This window comes from Dasypus novemcinctus, chromosome 30 (genome assembly GCF_030445035.2).
Source record: "Dasypus novemcinctus isolate mDasNov1 chromosome 30, mDasNov1.1.hap2, whole genome shotgun sequence".
NCBI classification, from domain to species: domain Eukaryota; kingdom Metazoa; phylum Chordata; class Mammalia; order Cingulata; family Dasypodidae; genus Dasypus; species Dasypus novemcinctus.
In genome coordinates, this window is record NC_080702.1 from 28,016,388 (window position 1) to 28,038,837 (window position 22,450).

Sequence of the window (22,450 nt, forward strand, 5' to 3'; positions counted from 1 at the left end):
GCCCAGGAATCCATTTTAAAAATGAGATACTATGTCAAGACAATGTCACTTATGAATTTCATAAGATTTCTGTCATGGTTTGAACTTTCTGAACCAATACGAATTCATCACCATCAAGTACTCCCACATCACTTTTATTTACAGAGCTTTCCTCTGAGGGAGTTCCTTGATGTTCTCAGAATGAGAATTAAAGGTTTTCTTCCTTTTGAACATTTATAGAGTTTCTATCAGGAATGCATCCTCAGATGCTTCTGTAAAGATGAAGGCCACTTGAAGGTTTTCCCACATTGGTTGCATTCATAGGGTTTCTCTCCACTGTGTGTTCTCACATGTTTCAACAAGGATGAGGACCAACTGAAGGCTTTCCCACATTTTTCACATTTATACAGTTTCTCCCCAGTGTGTATTCTCACATGTCCCCGAAAGGATGCAAGCCAACAAAAGGCTTTCCCACAATACTTACATACATACGGTTTCTCTCCCGTGTGAGTCCTTTCATGATTTCTAAATGAACTAGGACAACTGAAGGCCTTCCCACATTGTTTACATTCATAAGGTTTCTCTCCAGTGTGCATTCTCAAGTGTCCTTGAAAGTATGCAAGCCAACGGAAAGCCTTCCCACAGTACTTACATGCATAAGGCTTCTCTCCACTGTGAGTCCTTTCGTGTCTTCGAACGGAACTGGGACAACTGAAGGCTTTACCACATTGTTTGCAATTATAGGGTTTTTCTCCAGTGTGCGTTATCATGTGTCTCCTAAAGGCTGACAGGCAAATAAAGTATTTCCCACATTGCTTACATTCATATGGTTTTTCTCCAGTGTGAATTCTCTCATGTATTCGAAAGGACTGAGGATAACTGAAGGCCTTCCCACATTTTTTACATTCATAGGGTTTCTCTCCAGTGTGAGTCCTCTCATGCCTTCGAATGGAGGTGGGACAACTGAAGACTTTACCACACTGTTTACATTCATAGGGTTTCTCTCCATTGTGCATTCTCACATGTCCTTGAAAAGATTCAAGCCAACTAAAAGTTTTCCCACAACACTTACATTCATAGGGTTTCTCTCCTGTGTGAGTTCTTTCATGTCTTTGTAATGAACTGGGACAACTGAAGGCTTTCCCACATTTTTTACATTCGTGAAGTTTCTCTCCAGTGTGCATTCTCACATGTCTTTGGAAGGATTCGAGCCAACTGAAGGCTTTCCCACAATACTTACATTCATAAGGTTTCTCTCCAGTGTGGGTTCGTTCATGTCGTCGAAAGGAATGGGAATAGCTGAAGGCTTTCCCACATTGCTTACATTCATATGGTTTCTCACCAGTGTGAATCCTTTCATGTCTTCGAAAGGAAGTGGAACAAATAAAGGCTTTAGCACATTGTTTACATTCATATGGTTTCTCTCCAGTGTGTTTCATCATGTGTCTTCCTAAGGATGAGGGGTAAATACAGTTTTTACCACATTTCTTACATTTATATGGCTTCTCTCCACTGTGGTTTCTCCTACATCTTGTAAGACCGGAGAACTCACTGAAGACTTTTGCATACTGCTTGCATTCATAGGTTTTATAAACAGTGTGAGTCCTTATATGTCGAGTGAACCAATAGCAATGAGTAAAGATTTTTCCACAAAATTTACAGAAAAGGGATTTCTTTCTGCTGTGAGTTTTCATACACATTCTCAGGTAGGAGGGTGAAGTGTAGGTCTGCCCACGTTTCTGGTATTCATGCGATCTGTGTCCGGTATGAGATCTGATATGCCACTTAAGTAATGTATGATGCACGAAGACTTTTCCACACTCACTGCATTCATACGGACATACTCCAGGGGTTTTCTTGTACAGATTAAGGTTTGGAATCTGGCTGAAGGTTTCTCTACACTTATTACTTTTATTGCTTTCAAGGACTCTCTGCACCACCTGATTTCTGCTAAAAATGAGAAGTATATTACTAATGGCTTCCTTCGTAAAGACTTAATATTTATTTCATTGAAATTTTAGGCTTTCTGTCATATGTCTGAATTATCAGAAAGTTTAATAAACAGAATACTCTAGAAGAAGGCATGACAATAGCCATTAGGTATTTTTAATACATGGTGTTTCCTAAAATTGTTTCCAATTGAATTGTTATATATATGTCAATTTAAGACATTTTTGGTGAAAATTCTAGAATAAATTTGAAGTTAGGATTATGTACTTTCTTTGTACAATTTCATGATAAAACAAGATTCTTTTTGAATATTGCTTTTTCTTTGCATGCAACTCACCTCAGGTGTTTCTCTTGGTTTTTGTGCTGATACCCATTGTTACTGTCTTTCCAACTTTTTCCTAAAGTGCATACCCAGGAATCATTTCTTGAGAACTTTGCTGTTATCTGTTCCCTGGACATGTTTTGCCCAAAATTACTCTCCTGGGAAAATGATTCATTGTCTTTAAAGTGAGTCTCACCATCTGAAACAAAACAAGTTAACAATCTTACACAGAAGGTACACATAAGAAGAGCAAAACTGAGGTGCTTAGTTGTTTCAGAACTTCATCAGTAACAGGCATAAGGGGTCAATATAATAAACAGTAAAACTATTGCAATGTTAAAATACATATACTTACATATATATACTTACATATATATATATATACACACACACACACACACACATACATGTATACCCTTTTATGTGCCCAAAATGATCCATACTCACTGATATTAAAGAGCTTCAAGTCTCTTAACTCAGACTTTAAAGAAACACTGAGTTTAAAACACCGATTTCACTATCAAGGAAGAATTATTAGATTCTGGGTCCACGATGGCTGTGATTACATCTGTCTTATTTACCCATGTTGATAAGAAAGCAATACTTGTCCTCTAAATCACTAAGTGGAGGAATGGTGTCATCCTTACCTACTGACGAGAGGTTCCTGAAGGTTTCCAGCATCACCTCTCTGTAGAGGTTCCTCTGAGATGAATCCAGCAAAGCCCACTCTTCCAGGGTGAAATTCACAGCCACATCCTCAAAGGTCACTGAGTCCTAAAATGTCCCACATGTGTGCAGGAGGATGAGACTGGTAGAACATGGAATCAATATGCAATTCAATGAGCGTTCTTAGATGATTCCACAAACTCCTAACATTTATTCCACTACTTTGTCAGAACCATTACTTACTGTCCACACTACCTCATAGGTTTAACAGCACCGTGAACACAATGAACTTATCTCCCCATTGGTACTGTGATTTCTTCGAGTCACAGTGTTCTGTAACAGTAGGATCCAGAGCACTTTGGAGAATGAGAGAAATGCTACACGAATGGAATAAATATTTCTATCCTAAGACCATAAATTCCTTGGGAGAAAAGTCGTTCTTAATGACCAGATGACTCAGCACTACATGAAGCACAGGGTCAAACCTGGATGAGGTTTCAATGAATACTCACTAAAGAACAGGAGGTCTATGGAAATTCAATTTTCTAAGAGCACATTTTGTCCTGGTGTACTCCAGGGTCTTCAAAAGTAGATAGGGCTAACAGGCTGAGTGAAAATATTCTTTCAGTCCTCTGTTGGCAAAAGGAGCATGATAGCCCAGTCCCTCAGATTCATAGTAAACTCTGAGCTACAGGATTCCCCTAAGCCCTGGTCTCTGAAAAATACCTTCAACCCAGTGATGTCGACATGCAGGAGATGCAGAAAAGGCTACTATGCAGCAATTCAAATGCTAGAATTTACCTACTTGGTAGGGCAGCAGAATAGGAATCCTCCTCTTATTGCTTGGTGGGGATTGAATCATGTACCTCACAAAACACATATTCAAGTACTAATCCCTGGTCCAGTAAGTAGGAACCTATTTTTAAATAGTATCTTTGATGCGCTAAAGTAAGTCTTGGTGTGCATGAAAGCTCATTTGTAAAGGAGACCTTTGAGGATGTTGTTATGCTATTATAAGGCATGGCCAAACTGAACCAGGACAAGCTTTGATCTGGTACAGCTGAAATCGTTCTAGGCAAAGGAAATTGGACATGGAAGTAGAAGCCAAAGAGAGATCACCACATTACAGAGGATTGCCAGAAAGCTATCACCAGAACCAAATGACTTTGGAGAAAGCATAACCTTGCTGACACCTTGATTCTGAACTTGAAGCCTCCAAAACCATGAGCCAATAAACTTCTATTGTTAAAGCCAACCTATTCTGTCGTACTTATTGTAAGAGCCCTAAGACACTGCTGCAAGAGTTGAAATGAGCTGCCTGAATCAGCCCTAACTACTCTGTGTACAGCACAGCTGCCTCAAATTTCTACAACCTAGTGTACAGAAAAAAGTTAAGTTAGCAGGTCTAAAACTGCTTATCATTAGAAAGACCTGCCTGGAAAGCTGACCCTTCACTTGAGTCTCCTGAGATTGTGGGGGGGGGGGGGATCCTATAAACCTGACTGATAAGAAAATCTCAGTGTACCTACTAAAGTGTCTGTGCAAAAACATAGTATATGCTAAGCCCCTTCTTTCTATCTGAAACTATGAGTACATGCTAGGCAGAGAGTATAGCCAATACAAACTCTGAGCATCCAGTCTCTAATGATCTTCCCTGGTAGACAACATTGCACATGGGTTGTCACAACTCATTGGTGGGGGTTTAAAAAGCCAGTCCCACATCTCTTCAGTGAGAGAGAACTCAAAATTTGCAATTGGCTTCCTCTGGATTTTGCCTCACATGCTTTTTCCCTTTGTTATTATTTTCTGTGTACTTTTGCTGTTAACAAACTCAGTCATGAGTATAACTATACGCTCACTCCCGAGTTCTCCTAGTGAATCACTATACTTGGAGATGGGATTGAGGACCCACAACATGCCTGCTGGGGACACGTCACATTATGGGGATTTCATCTAAAAATTTTAAAGATCCATGAATTATACTGAGAATAGACAGATGAGAGGGGGCAGGTGTGGAAGTGTGGAGATATCTTAGGAGCTTAAAGCCATAACCAGGTGAAAAGAAGATGGGTCTGCCTGGGAATTTTCAATGACCTGCTGTGCATGGTCAGTATCCTAGCTATCATCTGAAGACCTAGAAAAATTCCCTGATGACTGAAGGTGAAACAAAAACAGAGTAAGAGGAGTCAAAGATGACTCAGATTTTCACACAAACTATAAAGATGGTACTTCCATCAGTGAGATGTAGAAAGTCAAATGGATTCAGTTCTTGGAGTGGGAATGAGAAATTCATGATGAGGTATATTGAAATGGAGGTGAACTGGATGGAACGTGGGGAAGTGTGGGCTATGGTGTGGAACACGGGACATGGGGTGCAGCGATGCCCGGATATGTACTCACCAGACACAATGGATGTGACATGATGATGGGGGAGAGTGTTGTTGGGGAGGGGGGCGTGGTGGGGTGGGGGCAGTGGGGGCGAATGGGGACCTCATTTTTTTTTAATGTAATATCTTTTTAAAAAATGAAAAGAAAAAAAAGGAGAAGGAGAAGGAAAACAAACGCTGTGTTCACAAACTGTGTGATAATTTCAGAAGAAACTCCTAAGTATTTTAGCAAAAAATAAAGAATAAATGGATTAAAAATAAATAAAAAAGAAATGGAGGTGGACAGAAGACTTGCAAGTGGCTACACACAGAATAACCATTGGCCCTAAAGGTAAAAATTAGAAAATATGCAAATGGCCACTTAGCAATAGAATTAATAAATGATAGTAGTATATTACTCTAAGCAAATACAAGAGAGGAATAAAAGTAAATGAACTATTACCCCATGGGAGAGTCTGAAGTAACTTTTATTTTTTCTGAATAACTTTGAATAAAGGAAATTGGACATGAAATAGTACAGTGTGATTCCATTTATATGCAATATGAGGCATGTAATATAAAACTTATTTATTTAAGGATGCATACACAGGTTTTGATAAAAACTATCAAGAACAAGGCAATCATCTTCAGGTAATTCAGGACATGGAACATGGTTACATCTGGAAAGTAAGGGGGTCTGTCATTAGGATTGATTATGGTAGGATATCAGGTGTGAAACCTTGTTCTGTATCTAGGGACTTCATTTCACAAATGTTTATTTTTTAAATGATTTCCAGGAACTATACATGTCATGCATTTTCCAGCATGTATGCTATACTTTACTATAAAAACTCCAAAATAATGTTTTATCTGTAGTCATCTAAAGAGTTGTACAACATGATTTAATGTTCAAAGCAAAACATGAACAAACACTTAGCAATTGAAATAAATGGTAATGTGCATAGTGTGACAAAGCACTTACTAAAAAGAGACTTTCAAAAAAAGGAAAATAATGTCTGTTTTTCCTCCTAAAAATATTAGTAACAAAAAAATGTCTATTACCTCACTCCTAGTCACCAATACATTAGAGATTGAATCTAGGGTCACTAAGAAAGAAACAAAAGTATGAGTCATAAGAAAATAAAATCTTGTCTTTATAAAAAGCTCAAGGAACTGTTCACATAGAAGAGTTCAAGAAAAAAAAAGTCTCAGAATAAGATTTTCAGCAAATTTCCATATTAAAAACAATGTAAGAATAAAATTTCATTACCCCATTTAATAGCAAAAGCAGGTTAGAGTAAAAATTTTTAAAATCTACCACAGCAGCACACACAACAGTGTGAGGACTTTGGCTGGTAATTTCTACAGGGAACTAGTGAAAATTATTTAAAAACAATCATTCTAGTCTCTGGAAACGGTTCTAAGGAGAAACTGCAAGTGAAGAAACATCTATTCAAGAAAAACTATAAAAATTCCGCTAGAGAGAGGCGAGGCAAGATGGCGTCTGGGTGAGTGCACCTCATAATCTCTCCTGCAAAGAAGCGGCTGAGTAGGGTCGGACTCCTGCTGGACCAAGCTGTTTCAGCTGTTTGCAGGGCAGGAGGTGTCTGGATGTCGATCTGGTGGAATGGTGACAGAGGAAATTCTCGCAAGAGGTAGAATTCTGGGTCTCTTGCACAGAGGTCGGAGGTTGTGGGCAGGACCCTTTCCCCTGGGGCTGGCGGCCCGGCTGCGGCAATTCCTGAAGGCTTTGTTGTGCCGGGGTGTTCCCAAGCCCTGAGCAGGATGTTTCAGGGGCTTTCAGGGCGGGAGGTGTCTGGATGTTGATTTGGTGAGACAGTGATGGAGATTATTGCGAGAGGTGGAATTTTGTGTTTCTGACTCGGAGATCAGAAGTTGTGGGTTGAGCCCCTCCCCTAGGGCTGGCGACCAGGCTGTGGTGATCCCTGGGATCTTTGCCGTGCTGGGGTGTTCCCAAACCCTGAGTGGGCTGTTTCAGGGGCTAGCAGGGCAGGAGGTGTCTGGATGTTGATTTGGTGAGATAGTGACAGAAGAGATTCTTGTGAGAGGTGGAATTTTGGGTTTCTGACATGGAGGTCAGAAGTTGTGGGCGGGACCCATCCTCCTAGAGCTTGCGGCCCAGCGGCGGTGATCCGTGAAGGCTTTGTTGTGCTGCAGTGTTCCCAGGCCCCGTGTTAACCAGAGGCATGGTTCCCAGGTCTGTGTCCCCTAAACCCTGGTGGCTCACGTTCCAGGGACTCACACACTTTGAGTCTGCAATATCACAGACTTCCCATCCCCGAATCCACCACAGCCTGAGGTGTCAGAGGTCCTTGATTACCCTAGCCCTCAGCGTTCATGTTGCTTTTTTTTTTTCCTTCTCTCTCTCCTCGAACTTGGAGGAGTGTACCAGCTGACTTGGGGAGAGTCTGGGAAGAAAGGAGAGGCGAATCTGCTGAGAAAGCCCAATTTACCTAAATGTCCTGGGATAGGAAACTTGGTCTGGGAGAAGGTGGAGTCAGAAAATCAGTTAGACCTCTCCTAGCACACCTAAGGGGTAGGGACTGTAGGAGGTGCTATCCAAGCTTCCAGTAGCATAACTGGGGTTTCTGGTGAGGTGTAGATACTCTCACGCTGGAAATAAAGTCATAGTCTTCTGTGTTGAGTTGGTTCAACAAGGACCTACTTTTTTTTTTTTTATTGACTTTGTAATAATATTACATTAAAAATATATATGTGAGGTCCCATTCAACCCCACCCCCCCACCCCCCCTCTCCCCCCCCAACAACACTCGTTCCCATCATGACACATCCATTGGATTTGGTAAGTACATCTTTGGGCACCTCTGCACCTCATAGACAATGGTCCACATCATGGCCCATACTCTCCTCCATTCCATCCAGTGGGCCCTGTGAGGATCCATGATGTCCGGTGATCACCCCCGAGACGCCATCCAGGGCAGCTCCACGTCCCAAATACGCCCCCACCTCTCATCTCTTCCTGCCCTTCCCCATACCCATCGTCCACCATGTCCACTTTTCCCAATCCAATGCCACCTCTTCTATGTGGACATTGGATTGGTTGTGTCCATTGCACCTCTATGTCAAGAGGAGGCTCAGATTCCACATGGATGCTGGCTGCCATCCTCCCATTTTCAGTTGTAATCACTCTAGGCTCCATGGTGTGGTGATTGTCCTTCTTCAACTCCATCTTAGCTGAGTGTGGTAAGTAACAAGGACCTACTTGAATCTCCTACTGGACCTCTCAGGCAGCTTTCCTGCTGCCCCAGGAGAGAGAGAAGTGAGGAAAGGAGAAAGGGGTAAGGTCAGATTCCTAAGTGGATTATTTAACTGCAAAGAGGATTCCTAGCTTGAAACATTGTTTTTTTTTGTTTGTTTGTTTGTTTTTGTTTGCTAATATTGCATTGTCTCCTAGACTTTTCTCCCAATTTATCGCCCAAGGTCCTTTTTCATTTATTTAGTTTTTTTTTTCTCTTTTTCTTGCTTGATTCCCCCCCCCTCTTCTTTGCCACCTTTTTCTCTTCTTTTTTTTCTTTTCTCTCTTTTTCTTCTGATTTTCTTTATATAATAGGTGCTCCAAGGAGCACTTCACACTTGCTGTGTTTCCTCATTCTCCATTTCCTCTTTTCTGTCTGTATTGATTTTGGCCACCTACACTATCCCCTTTCCCCCACATCTTTCTATGCTCCATCATCTACTGTTTCTCTTACATTCCACCTCCCTTTCTTTGGCCCCCAAATTGTCTGATTTTTTTTTCTAATACCTTTGTTCTGTTTTCTTTTACCCACTCTTGACATCAGTCTTTCTTTTCTCTTTCCCTCCCTCATGAAAACACTGGCCTTCTAATTCATACTATATTCTTCCCCATATTCAGTTGATTGTCTCATTATAGATACTCTACTTACTGCTATAAATCTACACAACTTCCATGAGTGTAATATCCATTCTCCTAGATCTCACATTGTTGCTCTGTTAACATTTATTACCCGTACTACTTTATATATTTTCTTTTCTTACTCATTTTGCTTTTCCTGGCCCTAATATTCTCCTTCAAAGTGAACTTAGCCAGCAACAAGAAAATAGAGTAAGAAGAACAAAGTGACAAAGAGAAGACATAATACTTATGCATGAACAACAACTAATTAATCTCCAAGACTTGACAAAGAAGCTAAGGAACGAAAAACTACAAACCAAACCAATAATCAGGAAAACATGGCCAAATCCAATGAACAAACTAAAGACCAGGAAAAGGAGCAGAACATTGGACAAGTAATTAAAGATCTCAAAATATATTAGAGACCAACTTAATGAAATAAAGGAAAGATTATCAATATGAAGAAAACACGTGGAGAGGAAATTGCAGACATATGCAAAAAGATAACAGATATGATGGTGATGAACACCACAGTTCAAGAAATCAAAAATACACTCCCAGCAAATAGCAGCAGATTAGAAGAGGCAGAGGAGAGAATTACCAATGTGGGAGACAGTACATCTGAAATCAAACAGATAGAAGAACTGATCAATAAAAATATAGAAAAAATTCAGCCAGGACTTAGAGACCTGAATGACAGTGCAAAATGCACAAACATATGTATTATAGGCATCCCAGAAGGAGAAGAAAAGGGAAAGGGGACAGAAGGGGTGTTGGAGGAAATAATGGCTGAAAACTTCTCAAATCTACTGAGAGAGATGCATGCACATGTCCAGGAAGCACAACGCACCCCAAAACCATAAATCCCAACAGGACTACCCCAAGGCATATACTTGTCAAATTATCCAATGCTCAAGACAAAGAGAAAATTCTAAAAGCAGCAAGAGAAAAGAGAACCATCACATACAAGGGAGGCTCCATAAGATTAAGTGCTGATTTCTCATCTGAAACAATGGAGGCAAGAAGGCAGTGGTATGATATACTCAAGGTAGTAAAAGAAAAAAATTTCCAACCAAGAATACTCTACCCAGCTAAACTAGCATTCAAAAATGATGGAGAGTTCAACATATTCACAGATAAACAGAAATTGAAAGAGTATGCCAACAAGAACCCTGCCCTTCAAGAAATACTAAAGGGAGTTATGCTGGAAGAAAGAAAAAAACAGGAGAGGCAGAGTTGAAGGAGAGTGTAAAAGCAACAAAAAAGACAAAAAGAGGAGGAAAAAAACAAACAAAATATGACAAACACAAGTCCAAACAAAATATGGCTACCATCAATAATTCCTTGAAAGAAATAACACTGAATGTCAATGGATTCAACTCACCTGTCAAAAGATTCAGACTGGAAGATTGGATAAGGAAATATGACCCATGTATATGCTGTCTACAAGAAGCACATCTTAGACCCAGGGATTCATGGAGGTTGAAAGTGAATGGCTGGAAAACAATCTTACAAGCAAACAATAACCAAAAAAAAAGGGCAGGAGTAGCTATATTAATATCAGACAAAATAGACTTTAAATGTGAAACAACTGTGAGAGACAAAGATGGATACTACATATTAGTGAAAGGGATAATCTTTCAAGAAGAATGAACAATCATAAATATTCATGCTCCTAACAAGGGCGCCTCCAAATACGTGAGGCAAACACTGGAAAAACTAAGTGAAAGAAAAGATGCCTCTACAATTACAGTGGGAGACTTTAATACACTACTATCAACTTTGGACAGAACATCTCAAAAGAGAATAAAGAAACAAAAATGTTGAACAGTATATTAGAGGAGCTGGATCTAATAGACATATACAGATCATTACACCCGAATATAGCAGAATATACATTTTTCTCAAGGGCACATGGGTCATTCTCCAAAATAGACCATATGCTGGGCCACAAGGAAGGGTTGAATGAATTCAGAAAGATCAAAATCATACAAAATAATATCTCTGACCACAGTGGAGTGAAGCTGGAAATCTGCAAGGGTCAGAGGCCCATATTTCACACCAAGATATGGAAATTACAGCACACTCTTAGAAAAACAGTGGGTCAAAGAGGAAATCTCAAAAGAAATTAAAAACTACCTTGAAAGTAATGAAAATGATAACACAACATACCAAAACTTATGGGATGCAGCAAAAGCAGTACTGAGAGGGAAATTTATAGCCATAAATTCATACATCAAAAAAGAAGAAAGAGCAAAAATTGAAGAACTAACTGCAGATTTGGAGGAATTAGTAAAAAAACAACAACAAAGTAACCTCAAGGGAGAAGAAAGAAATAACAAAGAGCAGAACTAAATGAAATAGAAAATAAGAAAGCACTTGTAAAGATAAACAAAACGAAGAGCTGGTTCTTTGAGAAGATCAATAAAATTGACAAACCCTTAGCTAGACTAACAAAGAAAAAAAGAGAGAAGGTGCAAATACACAAAATAAAAAATGAGAAAGGAAATATCACTACTGACCACACAGAAATAAAGACTATCGTAAGAGGATACTTTGAAAAACTATATTCCAACAAACATGACAATTCAGAGGAAATGGACAAATTCCTAGAAACACATAAGCAGGCTATATTGATGAAAGAAGAAATTGATGATCTCAACAAAACCAATCACAAGTAAAGAGATAGAATCAGTCATTAAAAACCTCCCAACTAATAAGAGCCCAGAGCCAGATGGCTTCACAGGTGAATTCTACAAAACATTCCAGAAAGAACTAATGCCAATCTTGCCGAAACTCTTCCAGAAAATCGAATCAGAAGGAAAATTACCTAACTCATTCTATGATGCCAACATTACCCTAGTACCAAAGCCAAACAAAGACACCACAAGAAAGGAAAATTACAGACAAATTTCTCTAATGAACCTAGACGCAAAAATCCTCAACAAAATACTTGCTGACCGTATTCAATAACACATTAAACAAATTATACACCATGACCAAATGGGATTCATTCCGGGTATGCAAGGATGGTTCAACATAAGAAAATCAATCAATGTAATACAACATATAAACAGATTGAAGGAAAAAAATCACATGATTATCTATAGATGCAGAAAAAGCATTTGACAAAATACAGCACTCTTTCTTGATAAAAGCATTGCAAAAGATTGGAATACAAGGAAATTTTCTGAAGATGATAAAGAGTATATATGAAAAACCCACAGCCAACATCATTTACAATGGTGAAATCCTAAAATCTTTCCCTCTAAGATCAGGAGCAAGACAAGGATGCCCACTATCACCTCTTCTATTTAACATTGCTTAGAAGTATTTGCTTGAGTACTGAGGCAAGAACCAGATATAAAAGGCATTCAAATTGGAAAGAAGTCAAAACTTAATTATTTGCAGATGACATGATCCTATAGATAGAAAACGCTGAGAGGGCTACAACAAATCTTCTAGAACTCATAACTGAGTTTAGTAAAGTCACAGGTTATAAGATCAATGCACAAAAAGCAGTAGCATTTCTGTACACCAATAATGAGCAAGCTCAGGAGGAAATCAAGAAACAAATACAATTTACAATAGTCAATAAAAAAGTCAAATACCTAGGAATAAATTTAACTAAAGATGTAAAAAACTTATACACAGAGAACTACACAACACTGTTCAAGGAAATCAAAGAAGACCTAAATAAATGGAAGAATATTCCCTGTTCATGGATAGGAAGACTAAATATTATTAAGATGTCTATCCTACCAAAACTGATCTACACTTTCAATGCAATCCCAATAAAAATCAACAAAGCATTCCTTAAGGAACTAGAAATATTAGCTATGAAATTTACTCGGAAAGGAAAGAGGCCCCGAATAGCCAAAGACATATTGAAAAAGAAAAATGAAATTGTAGGAATCACACGACCGGACTTCAAAACATACTACAAAGCTACAGTAGTGAAAACAGCATGGTATTGTCATGAGGAGAGACACACAGACCAGTGGAACCGAATTGAGAGTTCTGATATAGATTCTCATATATATAGTCATATAATAGTCAATAAAGCCACCAAACACTCGCAACTGGGAGAGAATGGCCTATTCAACAAATGGTGCCTGGAGAACTGGATAGCCATATGTAGAAGAATGAAAGAGGATTACCATCTCACACCTTATACAAAGATCAGCTCAAGATGGATCAAAGACCTAAATATAAGAGACAAGACAATAAAGACTTTGGAAAGCACTGTAGGGAAGCATATACAATACCTTGTAATAGGAAATGGCTTCATGAACTTCACTCTAAAAGCATGAGCAGCAAAAGAACAAATAGATAAATGGGACTTCCTCAAAGGTAAAGCCTTCTGCACCTCAAAGGAGTTTGTCAAGAAAGTGAAAAGAGAGCCTACACAATGGGAGAAAATATTTGGTAACCATATATCTGATAGGAGACCTATAACCTACATTTATAAAGAACTCCTATATCTTGAAAATAAAAAGACAAACAACCCATTTAAAAAATAGGAAAAAGATTTAAACAGACACTTCTCCAAAGAAGAAATACAAATGGCTAAAAAGCACATGAAAAAATGCTCCAAATCTCTAGCTATCAGGGAAATGCAAATCAAAAGTACAATGAGATCCCGTTTTACTCCCATAAGATTGGCAGCTATGAAGAAAACAGAAGACTACAAATGCTGCAGAGGATGTGGAGGAATGGGAACACTCATCCACTGCTGGTGGGAATGCAGAAGGATCCAGCCCTTCTGGAGGACAGTTTGGCAGTTGCTCAAAAAACTAGCAATAGATTTGCCATATGACCCAGCAGTTCCACTGCTGGATATACAGCCAGTAGAACTGAAAACAAGGACACACACTGATATACATACACCAATGTTCATAGCAGCTTTGTTCACTACTGCCAAAAGTTGCAATCAACCCAAATGCCCAGCAACAGATGAATGGATAAATAAAATGTGGTATATACATACAATGGAATACTACTCAGCTTTAAGAATGAATATACTACAAACACACGTTATAACATGGATGAATCTTGAGAACCTTATGTTGAGTGAAGCAACCCAGGCATTGAAGGACAAATACATGACCTCAATGATTTGAAACAAGTAAACCAAGCTGCTTCAGAGAGCTAGACCCTGGATGATAGGCTTAAAGGAAAATGGGGGATAGAGGAAGGATGTAAGCTGACACCTACATGGGTGAAATCTATGATAAGCTGGAGGTAAGTATTTGTACAAGGAAGGGATAAAATGGGGGCATAGGGTTACCTTTGGGTGGGGCTTTGTGGGCTTGAGGGGGGTTAGGGATGGGAGGATGGGTAATATTGCCCAAGAAATTGGGGGGAGGGAGGGGCAACATATGAACATAGGAGATTGTCAGGTATTTGGTTGAGAGTATAATGCTGAGAAAACTTTTTCAAAAACATAATAAGGGAGGTTACCTGTTTAAGATGCTTAAAGGGGATAATTCAACACAGGACAGGCTCCTAGGGAGTATGTGAATGCTCATTTTGCCATAGTGGGTTATATCATTGGATAGAGGCCCATATAATGAGAGTGAAGTTATACCCACATCCTGGGGAGGACTGATGTTCTCAAATAGAGGGAATTGTATATCTCGAGAGAAATGGTGGCTCCCAGTGCATTAGGGCAGTAGAGCATGTCAAGCCCTCAGCACTGTTGCAAGTATCTCTGAACATGGCCCTTCAAGCAATGAAGATTGACTGTCACTGTGGGTCCTAAGGGGAGGGGGAAAGAGGTATTGAATAGATGGAACCAGTGTACCTACGTGGGCAATAGAAGTGTTCCACAAGATTATGCAAGGATGAATATAAGACATGTTACATTACATGAAAAATATACAGGGGCTGATAGGCTAAAATGTAAATCATAATGTAAAACATAAGATAACTAAAACTGTAGAAAATTGTAGTCTAAAATATAAACCACAATGTAAAGACAAATGTTACTTTGAAAGCTATTGTCTCAATATCTGTGCATCAGTTTCAGTAAACATAGTATGAACATGTAAAAAGATTATTGCTGTGGAAGGGAAAAGGGTTTTATATTGGATATGCAGGAGTATTGTATATTGTACATATGAATTACTGTGATCTAAAACTTTTGTGAAGATAAGCTTAATAATTAGAAAAAAAGATAAAAAGATAGGATGCAGACACTGAGGAAAAGATGAAAGTAGTTGCTTTGCCAATTTGCATACAGGGCAACACTTATTGCAGTGATGGAAGGCAAAACATCAAAAACAAAGCTTTTGCATTTTTAAATTTTCTGATACCCCAATTTATTTTTACCTTAATTTTTCTAAATTAATATGTATTCTATATCTAACCTTCAAACTCATCACTATAATCCACTTTACTATTAATGGAACCTGGCAATATATTGGTCTTCACTTTTGAAGAAGTTTTGGATCACAGAGAGGTTCAACAATGGCAGGGGGAGAATACTGGTGTGGGATGTTATTGACAGGGGACACATGGTTGGCAGCGAGTTCTCCAGGGCATATATCCAGGGTACATAAAAATGTTTGGATATTTTCATAGTGTTTACAATTAAAAACAACAACTGAAGGAGTGCTGAGTTCCTAGCCAGGGGAGCTCTATCACAGTCCCTAAAGGAACAGCAACAATCTCCCAAGTGCAACAGCAAAGACCAAAAAAGAATGAAGGTCCAACACTGAGCCCTTGATACTAATGAGTTTGCTTGTGAGCCTGTGCACCTGAAAGAAGAACAAGGCCTAGAGCTGCAGGGTGCCTCAGAGTTACCTCCTGAGAGCCTCAGTGTTGCTCAAATGTGGCCAGTCTTGAAGACAAACTCAGCATGTAAATGCATTGCCTTCCCCCCAGTGGGGGACATGACTCCCAGGGATGAGCCTCCCTGGTGCCAAGGGATTACTACCAAGTACCAGCTAATGATGTAACTAGAAAATGACCTTGAATAAAAGGGTCAACTTGGATCAGCAGAATATCTCAGTCTACATATAATACCAGGAGTTAAAAATGCTATTTGACCTGAATCAAAGGGGGAAATGGAAAGGACAAATGAGTTTATATGGCTATGAGTCTCCAAAAAGAGCTGGGAGATTATCAGAGGGGTTGCCCTTATGCACACCTGAACAGAGTCCCAGAGACAGATAAAGTAGATACAACCCCAGGTATTGGTTTTTCTGAGAGCTACTGAGACCCACAGGTTCTATGGTCATGGCGGATGGAGTTCAGTGCCATGTCAGTTGGCCCTACTTTGGAGTTTCAAAACTTACTACAAAGCAACAGTAATCAAGACAGTGTGGTACTGGCACAAGGATAACATACAGATCAATGGATAGAATTCAAAGTCTAGAAATAAAAACCATGTGTCTATATGTTCATAACAGCATTACTCAGTATTGCCAAAAGTTGGAAACAACTCAGGTGTCCATCAATAAATGAATGGAAAACAAACGGTGATCTATTCACACAATGGAATATTATGCAGCTGGAAGAATAAATGAAGTCATAAAGCTCAGAAGGAAATTTGGAAGATTCTGAAGAAATGTTTCATTTTGTTAGTTTCTCTTGAGGTGCTTAAATTAATCCTAAAAATTCCTAATAAAAGTGAAAATCGAGAGTCAGGGAGAGGAGAAATGACTGAAAGGCATTAAAAAGAACCAGAGGGTGAAGTGGATGTGGCTCAACCAGTTGGGTGCCCACCTACCACACAGGAGGTCCCGGTTCGGGTCCCAGTGCCTCCTAAAAGATGAGCAGATGCTGCCTCCCTGGCCTCAACAAGCAGATGCCACAACCAGCAGATGCCACAGCCCGTGGGGAGCTGAAGTGGCTCAGGCCGTTGGGCACTCCCTGCTCATGCGGGAGGTCCTGGGTTTGGTTGCTGGTGCCTCCTGGAGAAGGCGAGCAAAGAATAAACAATTTCTTCCATTACTAGTCACAACAGTTCCATAGCAGAAAAGCAGTAAGTCCACTCTAATCCATACTGCATAACTGTCAGTGATAAAGTTCAATAAAAGTTCAGTGAAAAATAGTCATTAAAAAAAAAGAATGGACAGACAGAGGAGAGAACCACCTGGGGGAGGGGAGGGAGATAAAGATAAATAAATCTTTAAAAAAACAAAACAAAACAGGGGAGTGGATATAGTGCAACTGGTTGCTTGCTTGCCATGTACCAGGTCCTGAGTTCAATCCCAGGTACCTACTAAAAAAATTTTTTTTTTAAATAAATAAATAGAAGAGAACCAGATGGGGAAGCAGGTGTAGCTCAGTGATTGAGTGCCTGCTTCCCACATACAAGGTCCTGGGTTCAATTCCCTGGCACCTCCTTGAAAAAAATAAAATATAAAGAACCAATTGGGAAGCAGATGTAGCTCAGTGGTTGAGCACCTACTTCCCAGGATAAAGATCACTCTGTGCAGTCTTGGGATAGACAAAGATTTCTTAGGACAAAAAAAGTACTAACCTAAAAAGAAAAATTGATAAATTGGAAATAATTTTTAAAAATTTGCTGATTAAACAATACCTTTATAAAATGGGAAAGCAAACCACTGAGTAAGAGAAAATATTCATTATTATATACCTGACATAGAACTTATACTCAAATTAAATAAATAACTCGCACAACATTGGGGCAGTTGAGCAAGTTAGGCCCTGAACACTATTCCATCTATCTCTGGAAGTGGCTCCTCGGGAAACGGAGGTTGGCTGTCACTGTGGGCACCAAGGTGGAAGGGAAAATGGATGTTAAATGTGTGGAACCAAGGTAAATGGGGGGTAAGAGAGGAGTTTCGTGAGAGTACACAAGGATGGATATAAAACATGTAATATTACACCATAACATATAGGAGATGACAGACTGATAATGTAAACCATAATGTAAAACATAGGATAACTAAGAATGTAAAAAACTGTGTATCCTAAAGTATGCACCATAATGTAAGCACAGATGTCACCTTGTTAGAAAGCTATTGTCTCAGACTCTGTACATCACGTTAAGTAAATATGATGTGAATAGGGTGTAAGAGTATCGCTGTGGAAGGGAAAAGGTTTTGTGGTGGATGTATGGGAGTGCTGTATATTATATACATGCATTGCTGTGGTCTAGGGCTCCTGTGAAGAGAAGCTCAATAATTAGGGGAAAAAAAGAAAAGAAAAAGATAGGATGTAGAATTTTTTCCAAGTCAACACGTATTCTTTATCTAACCTTTAAACCCATCGTTATATGCCATTTCCTAGTAAGGGACCCTGACATTATATTGGGCTTCAAATTTCAGGGAGTTCTGGATCACAGAGTGGTTCAACAATGGCAATGGAGAGATACTGGTATAGGATACCATTGACAGGTGATATAAGGCTGACAGGGAGCTGTACAGAACATATGTCCAGGGTGCATGGTAATGTTTGGATATACTCATAGTGGCAACAATTAAAAACCACAGCAGGGGGGGTACTGGGTTCCTGGCCAGTGGTGCTGTCGTGGTCCCTAGGGGAGCAGCGACAGTCTCCCAGGTGCAGTGGCGGGGACCGGGAGGGAGTGAGGGTTCAACAGTGAGCCCCTGACGCTAATGACTATGCTTGTGAGCTGATAAGCCTAAAATAAGAACAAGGCCTAGAGCAGCATTGTGCCTGGGAATTTCCTCCTGTCAGCCTTCATGTTACTCAAATGTGGCCAGTCTCGAAGCCGAACTCAGCATGTAAATGCAATGCCTTCCCCCCAGCATGGGACATGACACCCGGGGATGAGCCTCCCTGGCACCGAGGGACCACTATCAAGTACCAACTGATGATGCAACTGGAAAATGACCTTATACGGAAGGTTCAATGAGGATCAGCAGAATATCCCTGTCTACATAAAATAACATGACTTTAAAATGCTGTTTGACCTAATGTAAGGGGGAAATGGAAAGAAGAAATGAGTTTATATGGCTACGAGTCTCTAAAAAAGAGTCTGGATGCTGTCAGAAGGATTGCCCTTATGCACAACTGAGCAGAGTCTGAGAGACAGATAAAGCAGATACAACCCCCAGGTATTGGTTCCTTTGAGGGCTAAAGAGACCCATGGGAGTTATGGTCATGGCCGATGGGGTTAACTACCAGGTCAGATGGCCCCTCTTTGGAAATGGTGTTTATGTGTGATGAATCTGGACTCAGATGGGATCTCTCTTCATAAGACTTTCATGCTAATGTGCTGGAAGTGCAGTTAGTGTTGGGGTTTAGATATATTTAGGGGATTTGAATCTCTGGACTGACAATGTGATAGCCAGGTCCTGAGCCTCAACATACTCCAACACCTACAATCTGATTCATTGGACTCACCACACTCAGCTAAGATGGAGTTGAAGAAGGACAACCACCACACCATGGAGCCTAGAGTGATTACAACTGAAAATGGGAGGATTGCATCCAGCATCCATGTGGAATCTGAGCCTCCTCTTGACATAGAGGTGCAATGGACACAACCAATCCAATGTCCACATAGAAAAGGTGGCATTGGATTGGGAAAAGTGGACATGGTGGCTGATGGGTATGGGGAAAGGCAGGAAGAGATGAGAGGTGGAGGCGTCTTTGGGACATGGAGCTGCAGGGTGCTTCAGGGGCAATCACCGGACATTGTAAATCCTCACAGGGCCCACTGGATGGAATGGGGGAGAGTATGGGCCATGATGTGTACCATTGACCATGAGGTGCAGAGGTGCCCAAAGATGTACTTAACAAATGCAATGGATGTGTCATGATGATGGGAATGAGTGTTGCTGGGGGGGGGGGGGAGAGGTGGGGTGGGGGTGGTGGGGTTGAATGGGACCTCATATATATATATTTTTTTAATGTAATATTATTACAAAGTCAATAAAAAAAAATTTTAAAAACAGGCCAAAACATGAAGAGACACTTTACAAAACAAGATAATCAAAATAATGGAGGCAACCATCATTTTTACTTATTTTCATAAGAAGAATAGCAGCTATCTATGGCAGGGAAAGCACAGAGGTTAAGAGGTGATTATTAAGGAGTAGAACTTTTTTGGTTTGTCTTTATTATTATTATTGGAATAATGAAAATGCTCTAATAATGACTGAAGTGATAAATGCACAACTATGTGATTATATCAAATACCATTGATTGTACACTTTGGATGGATTTAATGCTTTATTAAAATGTATCAATAAAATTGGTTTGTTTAAAAATATTGTAGCAGTTTGATATGGTTATGAATTCCAAAAATAGATACTGGATTATGTTTGTAATCTGGTCTGTACCTGGCATGACTGAGTTATGATTAGGGCTTAGAATGGGCCACGTCATTAGGGCATTGAATCTCCACCCCGTGGTGGGTGGGAACTCATAGAGAAAAGGCATGGCAAGGGACAGAGTGGAGTCTTTTTAATGTTGGAGTTTTGATGTTGGAGTTTGATGCTGAAGCCTTAAGCTGGAGCCCTGGGAAGTAAGCTCACAGAGGAAAGAAAAGCAAACCCCAGGAAGAGAGGAACCCTGATCCCAGAGAGAAGCAAGACCCTGGAAGAGAGGAACCCAGGAAGCCTGAACCCTCGCAGACGTTGGCAGCCATCTTGCTCCAACACATGAAAATAGACTTTAGTGAGGGAAATAACTTATGCTTTAAGGCCTGGTATCTGCAAGCTCCTACCCCAAATAAATACCCTTTATAAAAGCCAAGCAATTTCTGGTATTTTGCATCAGTACCCTTTTGGCTGACTAATACAAATGTAAAAAACAAACGGACATGTGTCTAAAGCCAGCTGTTTTTTTTATAAGACCATCCAACGGGGAAAAAATAGTATTTCAACAAATGGTGATGAGACAAGTAGATAACCACATACAAATGAACGAAGCTGTATACTTACCTCAGACCATATATAAAAATGAATTCAAAATAGTTCAAAGACAAACAGAAGAGCTAAAACTTTATTACTCTTAGAAGAAAAATATAAGGGAAAATCTTCAGAACCTTGGATTTGGCATAACATTCAGAGATAAATAACAAAAGAAAAAAACAGATAAAATGAAAACCTTTTGTGCTTCAAAGGACACAATCAAGAAAGAGGAAGGATAACCTACAGAATGGGAAAAAATCGTTGCAAGTTATATATCTGATAAGGAACTTGTATCCAGAATGCATATAAAGAACTCTTGGAACTCAAAAGTGAAATGACAAAACAACTAAAAACTGGGCAAAGGAATAGATATTTTGCCAAGGAAGATACACAAATGGCCAATAAGCAAATAAGTACATGGAACTATGTTCAAATCATTAGCCATCAGGGAAATGCAAATAAAAACTACAATGACTTACCACTTCACACCTACAAGGATGGCTAAAATTTAAAAGTCAGGTAAGAAGTGCTGCTGTGGACAAGAAAGCACTATCATACATTGCTGGTGGGAATGCATTAAATAAAATGGTGTAGTGACTTTAGAAAAGAGTCTGGCAGTTAGTTCAATGATTTAACACACACTTATCATGTGACCCAGCAATTTCACTCCTATATACCCAAAGGAAATGAAAACATGTCCACATAGCATTATTCATAATACCCATAGATGGAAACAATCTAAAGTCCATCAATTGGTAATAGAACAAACAAAATGTGCTATATCCATGCAATGGAAAATTATTTGATCATAAGAAGACGTACTGATACATGAAACAAGATGACTGAGCCGTGAAAACATTTTTGCTAAGTGAAAGAAGCCCATCAAAGACAGCCACAAATAGGATAATCTATAGAGACAAAGTATATTAGTGGTCTTTAGGGTAGAATAGGGGAGAAAGGGGAGAATAGGGGATGATAACTAAAGACTATGGGGTATGTGGCAGTTTGAAATTACTTTATGAATCCCAAAAAGAGAAAGATTATGTTTCTAAACTTATCTATTCCTGTGGGTGTGAGACTCTCTCAATTGGACTGCATCAGTAAGGCACGACTCAGGTTGAGTCTCCACCTTCTTGCTGGGCCTGATATGCATGGAAACACACACACAGAAAAAAAGAGAGCTGTACCTTATTTGATCTGGTCCTGTGAGAGAGAGAACTTCAGGAAAACAGACCAGCTCAGGGGAAGAGGGAGACTTCAGCACAGATTGGCAGCCATCTGGATTTGCCACATTGCGGGACAAGAGGATCAACAGCAGCTGACGTTGGTGAGAAGGCACCTCTGATGGTGCACTGATTTGGATATTTCATGGCCTCAGAATTGTATGCTTTTACCCCAAATAAATCCCCTTTATA

The 22,450-nt window shown here is 39.7% G+C and overlaps 1 protein-coding gene across 1 annotated transcript in view; it reads right to left on the bottom strand.

The window, feature by feature from the left end:
- Positions 1-423: 423 nt before the first annotated feature.
- Positions 424-22,450, bottom strand: part of LOC101441761 (zinc finger protein 555-like) — a 37,752-nt gene continuing 15,725 nt past the window's right edge. Inside the window, 4 exon segments of the mRNA XM_058290265.2 lie at positions 424-606; positions 609-1,929; positions 2,267-2,450; positions 2,899-3,025. Of these exon segments, the coding sequence (XP_058146248.2) occupies positions 550-606; positions 609-1,929; positions 2,267-2,450; positions 2,899-3,025 (1,689 nt within the window). The 3' untranslated portion in view covers positions 424-549.